General features: G+C 33.4%; 1 protein-coding gene across 1 annotated transcript in view; it reads left to right on the top strand.

The window, feature by feature from the left end:
• LOC103605994 (ankyrin repeat and sterile alpha motif domain-containing protein 1B-like) overlaps positions 1–3,017 on the top strand; it is a 225,933-nt gene extending 222,916 nt beyond the window's left edge. Inside the window, exon 8 of the mRNA XM_008590590.1 lies at positions 2,765–3,017. Coding sequence (XP_008588812.1) covers positions 2,765–3,009 — 245 coding nt within the window. The 3' untranslated portion in view covers positions 3,010–3,017. The remainder of the gene's footprint in view (positions 1–2,764) is intronic.
• The last annotated feature ends 5,720 nt before the right edge of the window (positions 3,018–8,737 follow it).

Here is an 8,737-nt window from a genome sequence, read left to right as displayed (position 1 = left end):
GGCGGGAGCGCCGCCGCGCTTCCCAAGCGGTGCACTATCCAGTGCGCCACCGGGCCGGCCCCTCCTTATATATTTTGGATCTATGGTTTGCAAATATTTTCTCCCACTTCATGGGTTGCTTTTTCAGAGCGCCGCCGCGCTTCCCAAGCGGCGCACTATCCAGTGCGCCACCGGGCCAGCCCCTCCTTATATATTTTGGATCTATGGTTTGCAAATATTTTCTCCCACTTCATGGGTTGCTTTTTCTCTCAGTTGATTATTTTCTTCAGTTTGCAGCAGCTTCAGTGTGATGCAGTCCAACTTATCTATTTTCACTTTTGTTGCCTGTGCTTTTGGTGTCCTATTCAAAAAATCATTGTCCAGACCAACGTCATGAAGTATTTCACCTGTGTTTTCTTCCAGGAGTTTCATGATTTCAGGTCTTAACTTTAAGTTCTCAGATAATTTTGAGTTGATTTTTGTATATGGTACGAGATAAGGGTCCAGTTTAATTCTTCTGCATGTGTGTTTCCAGTTTTCTCAGCACTGTTTATTGAAGAGACTATCCTTTCTACATTGAGGGTGTGTTCTTGGCACCTTTGTTGAATAGCTACAGTAATCAAAACAGGGCATAAAAACAGACAGATAGGCCAGTGAAACAGAATAGAGTCCAGAAATAAATTCATATAGTCAACTGATCTTAAATGTGTTTTAAATTCAAAATAAAAATGTTAAAATCAAGATTGTAATTGCTGGAAAAGTTTTTTTTTTTCAGAAAATAAGTCAAAAGTACCTTTCTGAAACAGTTTAGAAAATTGCATATTTCCATGTAACCTACAAAATATTTATGTTTTGGCAGGTGATGGATATTATTTATCTGTTCTTCTGTGTTTTCCTTTTATATCATATGAGGGATCTTCAAAAAATTCATGGAAAATTTATAATATGAAAAACCCATACATGGATTTCAGATGTTCTTGCACCAATACAAACTTATACTAACTTGTTATAACATGTCTGAAAAGGATCTAGTTTGAGGCACTAAGAAGGATAAGACATAAGTTTGAAAAGAGTCCCTATCAGAGCAACATGAATACTGCTAAAACTGAAGCAAGAAGAAACATCAAATTTATTGTGAAGCTTGGGTGGAAGAATGGTAAAGTCATTGATAGCTTTGCAGAAAGTTTATAGGAGCAATACTCCAAAGAAATCAGCAGTTTACAAATGGATAACTCATTTTAAGAAGGAATGAGATGATGATGATGATGATGATGATGATGATGAAGCTTGCAGCAGCAGGTTTACAAATGGATAACTCATTTTAAGAAGGAATGAGATGATGATGATGATGATGATGATGAAGCTTGCAGCAGCAGAACATCCACATCAATTTGTGAAGAAAAAAATTAATCTTGTTCATGCCCTAGTTGAAGAGGGCTAATTATTAACAGCAGAAACAATAGCCAACATCATAGACATGTCAGTTGCTTCAGCTTACAAATTCTGAATGAAAAATTACAGTTTAACAAACTTTCTGCTCGATGGTTGTCAAAACTATTGCATCCAGATCTGTTGCAGACAAGAGCAGAGATGTCAATGGAAATTTTAAACAAGAGGGATCAAGAACCTGAGGCACTTCTCTGAAGAATTGTAACAGGAGATGACACATGGCTTTATCAGTATGATCCTGAAGACAAAGCATAACCAAAGCCATGTCTGCCAAGAGGTGGAAAAGGTCCAGTCAAAGCAAAAGTGGCCTGGTCGAGAACAAAGGTCATGGCAACAGTTTTTGGGATGCTCAAGGCATTTTGCTTGTTTACTTTCTGGAAGGCCGAAGAATGATAATATCTTGTTATGAGAGTGTTCGGAGAACATCAGTCAAAGCTTTAGCAGAAAAGTGCCTAGTAAAGCTTCACCAGAGAGTCCTTCTCCACCATAACAATGCTCCTGCTCATTTTTCTCATCAAACCAAGGACAATTTTGCGAGAGTTTGGATAAGAAATCATTAGGCATGTACTTTACAGTCCTGATTTGGCTTCTGACTTTTTTCTTTTTTTCTCAATCTTAAAAAACCTTTAAAGAGCACCCATTTTTCTTCAGTTAATAATGTAAAAAAGACTGCATTGACATGGTTAAATTCCCAGGACCCTAAGTTCTTTAGGGATGGACTAAATAGGTGGGATCATTGCTTACAAAAGTGTCATAAACTTGATGGAGGTTATGTTGAGAAATAAATTTATATTTTTTATTTTTATCTTTTAATTTTCCATGACCTTTTTGAAGTCCCCTTGTATATCATAGTTTTAATTTATTAATTACCTCTATAATTATCAATTTAAATAAGTTCTATTTCTGTTTATGGAACTTAGGAAGTAGGCTTTCAGCATCATTTTAAATTTGCTAATAAGTTATTTAATGAACTCTGTCAGTGAAGTAAAATGACAATAAAAGATTATTGAAAATTAAGCCCTATAATAAATGAAGCTTTAGAAATTGTAATTCCAGATGCTGTTATGTACCACACATAAGTAAACTTCTAATCCTCACTTTTATTTGGAAAAATAATAAAAATAGGCAAAATTGGAATCTCTTTTGTCTGTTAATTTTCTTATACTAATTGTAGTTTAGTACCTTGTTTTCAGCACAATAGTTTCTGTTTTTTATTTAATCTTGCTTGTCATATTTTGAGTTCTATTACTATAGGAGTCATATTTTTGTTATTTCACATTAAGTTTTAGCAATAGCCTTTCTTGAAACTCCTGAAAAAATGATTCTCTTCTTATAGGTGAAACCGTGACTGGAGAATTATCAAAACTCTTGGATGAAATAAAACTCTGTCAAGAAAAGGATTATTCTTTTGAAGACTTGTGCCACACAATATCAGATCACTACTTAGATAATTTGAGCAAGATTTCAGAGGAAGAACTTGGGAAAAATGGAAGCCAGAGTGTAGTAAGTAAGGGGGGAAATAAAGACAATGTGTCTACCTTTGTCAGTTTAGTATGTACACCTAAGAGGCATGGGATTTAATGCATTATCAGGTTGTTAGATTCTGCCATTTTCAAATGTCAATCTCCCTATTACTCTTTCCCTGATGTTCACTAGGTTTTCATTCTTACTGCATGTGTAGGGGAAGGAATGCTTTGATAAATCACTTATGGTTTGTGATGTCTCTACTGTTAGACTGTCTTGTAACACATGGATTTATAGTTTCTTTGGTTATATTCTTTTAGTGTTACTGGGCATAGTGATAAAGGAAGAAAACGTTCTCTTTGTCTGTCTTCCCCATCTTCTCTATGAACTCATTCTAATCCAATCTTTAAGAAGGCAGATCTGAGCCAGGTGTATAGTTCCTCAGTCACTCCTTAAGTCATAGTAGGTGAGAGATGTTGTAGAAAGCTCACCCTGCGTATTTTATAATATTATGCAAATCCCAGGAGGGTTTTCTTCTGTTAGCTCAGAATCTAAAGCATGAATTAGAGATTCTTGCTCACTCGGATTTTTATATTAATACAGTAGCAAGAAAAGCTATAGAGAATCAATCAGTTTAAAATTAATATTTGCAAACCTATTTTATATCCTATAGAGGAGGGATTTATATAATCTGTACTGGTATTAAAAAATATATCATTATGATATGAAAACTTTACTCACTTTTAAAACTTGAACTATTACAGAAATATTATACTTTATTCCAAAGCCAGTTATAGAGTGGACTGTGTTAAGTATGTCATATTATTTAAGAAAACAAAAAAAATTGCTAAGTATAGTGACTGTCCATTATGAGAACATTTATTGCATTTAGTTACTTAAAGTGAGGTGTGACAGTTTCCCAGGATAGCAGTTGCTATCTAGTTCCCTGCCTAGAATTACCTCCTAGGCCTGCTTTTCTATTTCATTTTGTTTTCTTGCCACACTGTCTTTTGTAAAACATGACATTATTCGCCCCAACACAAATTTTTTATGAATAGTTATTAATAACTTTATATGATTACCGAAATGAAAGCTTACAGGTTTCACCAAATGAAATTTTTATAGTGATGAAATATTTATAGCTGTAGTTTTAATGTCAGATCAAAATTCCCTATCTAAAACAGGTATATGCTATATATCTCCAAATTACAAATCAGTTACATTTTAACATTTCCTTGAAAATTAGTTAGAACTTAAAACATATTTGTCCCACATAAACAATATATGGTATTTAGGTTTTTAGATCTGTCCCTGAAGATTTCTCTAAACTGGCAGCTTCTGGTCCTCTACTTCTAAACCCACAGGTTTTCTGAAAGCCCTAATTTTCTACAGCAGTGTTTTCCAAACTTTTATTATTGTTTATACCATTAGTAACCAAATTTTGAGCAAGTATTTCTAATGTATTAACTTATAAATTATAAATGTACCGTATTTAATTGTATTTATTTATAAATTATATATCTACTATTATTCTAACAATATATGATGTAAATTATGAGGTATATATACTCCAAAAAATTCAAAGTGAGGAAGGTAAAGAATAAGTGTAAAATATAAGCTCTAATATTTTTTCTTTTACTGAAAGATTATCTTGTGCACCCTAGGGTCTGTACATGCTGCCTGGAGACCATGACAAGTTTATACCTTTCAGGAAGTAATTGACAAGGGCTTTTGATGTTGAGAGGGTAACACACTTTGGGGAATAGACCAGTTTTTTTTTGTTCATTTGTTTGTTTTGATAAGCCAAAGACTATATTGTTATAGTGGCAAGAGAGAAATTAATGTGTATAAATTTAACTTGTTCTTGAAATTCAATCTTATACTTTCCTATAACATTCTTTGTTCTTGTGACAAACCTTTATAATAACATTCTTTGAAAATATTGTCATATAAAATATTAAAGGTTATACGAGGCAGAAAAGCAGATGGCGTATATGAGTAAGAGCGAGTAGTTCTATTTACTTGGAATAATAGAGTTTACAAAGGGGAAGGTGAGAGATAAGATTAGAAGGATAGATTGTGGTCAGGTGGTGGATGATTTTGAATGTCAGGCTAAGAATTTTGGTATTTGTTTTTTAAGAAATGAGAAAAATGTAAAGGATTTTGGGCAGATAAAAGATATCATTGGAATCAGCCCTTCAGAAGATAAATTTGATAGAAACTTGTTGTCAAATGTTTAAAAAGTAATCGATCCAATTACTTTGACTCCTTTCTATAGCCAGTGTTTTGTGTGAATTCATTCCATGTTTTGCTGAATATTTATTTCCATTCATCAAAAATGTTTTTCCAAAGTAATGTTGTGAATTCTACTCTCAAATTATGCAAAAAGTTTAATCAAGTATAGTTGTTACCATATTTTGAGTTATAGACTTTCTAATAGAAATACAAGATCAGGGTTCTTAACTTGAAGGAGTTCAAAATGCCTATCCCAAGGAGCCTTCAATCACAATGTACAGCAAGACTAAAACATAAAACAATATATAGAATTGACATTTATTAGGTGCTTGCTATTTGCTATTCTAATGCTTTACATGTACATGATTTAAGCCACTATTAAGTAATCCTAACAATGGAGATACAGATTTAAGAAATGACCCAGCTGGCAAGTGGCAGAGCTAGGATTCAAACTCAGAGCCAGCATTTAAAATTCCAAACTACATTTCTCATTAGTAAGCTCCCCTGTGGCCAAAGGAATTTTTAAAAAGGTAGTGATCAGTGAAGATTTATAGGTATTCATATAAGGCTACACAGAAGTAGGGAGACACTAAAAGGGGTCCTGGAGAAATGTGAGATGTGCTTGTGTTGAAATGAATGAATGAATGAGAAAGAATTCCATGTACAAAAGCACAGAGGTGGGAATTAGTTTATAATTTGGAGAGAATGGTTCATCATGAGAGTTGGTTTTGAAAAGAAGTGGAAAGTAAATTTGGATAAGTAGTGATAATACCTAATACTTATAGAGCACTTTACTCATACTAACGGATTTAATCCTCACAATAACCTTATGATATAGGTAGTATTATTTCTCCCATTGTACAGATGAGAAAAATGGAATCACAGACACCTTTTATGACTTTCCCAAGTTCACACAGTAATTACAGATCCAGAATCTGAACACAGGCAGTCTGGGGCTGGAGCCATACCCTTTACCACACCACAGATAAATAGGTTGGGAAGCTACTCAGGTGTTTAACATTGATGCCAAGGAGAATAAACTCTTAAGTAGGGGAATTCTCACAAAGGTGACATTATTGGAAGGTGAAAGTGGAAGTTGTGTGTTAGATGTTCTGGGGAGAAACTCAAACAATTATTCTCAGCAATGGTGGTACATTAGACTTGCCTGGAGAGAGCCTAAAAAATAGTGATACCCTCAGCTACCACTCCACACCAACTAAATCAAAATCATTTTGGGTAGCTCTGAGCATTGTTCTTTTAAAAAGCTCCCAGTTGGGGGCGGGGGGGCGGGGTGGTTAGGGAAAAATTGGTAAAGGGCCACAGAAAATGTTTACATTGTGTAATGATAAAATAAAATAAAATAAAATGAAATAAAATGCTCCCAGGTTATTCTAATATGTATACTATTTGTCTAGGGAACCAAAAATCCATCAAGACCTCTCGGAGGTAGTAATTCAGGCCTGAGATGATGAGTCAAAACTGCGGTCTTGATAAAACCACAAAACTATAGAATTTTTTGATATAGAATAAATCTTGTAGATCTTCTAGTGTCCAGCCTACTTCTCCAATTCCCCAGTATAAGAGCTTCTAAAAGTCCCTTGATTTAGGGAGTGTCTTAGTTTGAACTGCTACAGCAAATTACCATAGATTGGTTGGCTTAAACAATGAACATTTATTTGTCACAGTTCTGAAGGCTTGGAAGCCCAAGATCACAGTGTGAGCAGAGCTGGAGTCTGGTGAGGGCCTGTTTCCTAGTTTGCAGTTGGCTGTCTTCTCATTATATCCTCACATGGCAAACAGAGAGAGAAAGCAAGTTCTTTCATGTCTTTTTATATGGTACAAACCCATTCATGAGGATTCTACCCTCATGACCTGATTATCTCCCAAAGACCCCCCTCCTAATACTATCACATGAAGGGGTTAGGATTTCACCATATGAATTTGCAGGGGACACAAACATTCAGTCTATAGCAGGGAGGTTTTCAGTTTATCATCAAGGAAGATTCAAACTTTAATTTTCTGAAAATGCAAACAGTCCTAAATTATAATTATTTCTATATTATATTGGAATATTAAATGTGGAAAAACATTTGTGTTTGTCTATTATTCATATTACTGGCTAAACAAACATTTGGGTTTAGTTAAAATTTAATTTCAAATGATCTGAAGCATCCAACTTGTTCATTGTGATATGACAAGTAATTCCAAAGTAATTTAGAAGAAATAAAAATGTAAGGAAAAAATGTTTGTAGCATTCATATTGTAAATACATGTATTTTACATATTAATGATGTGGCTTTAATTTTAGGGTATTTTAGCTGTTCTTAGTTCAGTATAGTTTTTATAGGCTTTTTTCTCCAATAGAGGGCACTCTAATTCAGTAATTTAAAATACAAAATCATCTTACATAAGAACTTTTATTTTTGAATTGTAGATTTTTGGTTTTATTAAAATATTAGTCTTAAGGTGGTAGTTTGAACAATTTTACTATGTAAGTGAATTAAAAATTAAATTATTATTATGATTGAATGTATTCATTTGGAGGTTTTACATTTAATATAAAGCCATCTCAAGTTAAAATTACATTTTGTCTAAAATACATTTTAATTCAAAAGTCAGTGTTTTAAAATGCTCTTATAATATGCATATGAAACCATTTTCTGAGTTGAATTAGGACATTATATAATCCAGAATGTAAATTTTGAAGAAATATAAGTATCTTCACATTCTTTACCAATCCATGAATTTAGGTTTTTGAAAGAATATAAATAATCTGAAAAAATGTTCTATTCTCTTCATTTATTTTCCCAAGCCTTATATTCAGTTTTTCTCCATGTGTATAAACAATGTGCACAATTCTTAAATGTGAACACACCATGCCATAGACAAATTTGATGATAGCATAAAGAAAAGAACATTAGACCAGATTTTAGAATCTAGGTATTAGGAGAACATTTTTTAAAGATTTAAAATAGAAAAAGCATTGTTGCCTCATCAGCCTATGTCTCCAAGAAATAAATAAGAAGCTTTTGAGGGATGAAATGCATTATATTTTTTCTCCTGCAGGAGAACCTAAACACAAGCAGTATCTAAAGCTTTTTGTTTGAAAGGAGTTGCATTCGCAGTTTTTGTGCAAATTTACTCAGTCAGTACACCTCTTTTCTGTTATTTCACTTTCTTTTCCAATGCAAAATTTTTAATTACATGTCCGACTTCTCAAGTGTGAGATATTTTCTTTTAGTATTTCAGGATTTCAAGATTCATCTTGAAAGATTTCCAGGGGGTTCCTATTTTTGAAAAATATGCTTAATTAGGTGCCCAAATTCATTGTCCAAAAGGTCAGTGGAGTGAAATTAGGTTGCCTAGATACCAAATGGTGTTTCTGAAACAAAGTTTACTTTCCAACACATTGTAATCCAATTTCTAGAGTTTAGTAATTACCAGGAATGGACTAATTTCAGAATGACAAGAGACCTCAGGGGCCATTTCATTCAATTTCCATCAGATTCAGAGAACCTTGGGAAGCAAATTTTCTGAAACACAAAGAGGGTTCTTTCTACAGGACTATAACTGAATCTTTAACATATTTTTTTCTTTCTGTTTTTTTAGA

Source organism: Galeopterus variegatus, unplaced genomic scaffold (assembly GCF_000696425.1).
Source record: "Galeopterus variegatus unplaced genomic scaffold, G_variegatus-3.0.2 Scaffold6220, whole genome shotgun sequence".
Taxonomy (NCBI): Eukaryota; Metazoa; Chordata; class Mammalia; order Dermoptera; family Cynocephalidae; genus Galeopterus; species Galeopterus variegatus.
Note: the sequence above shows the minus strand (reverse complement) of the source record. Positions and strands in the feature narration are given on the sequence as shown.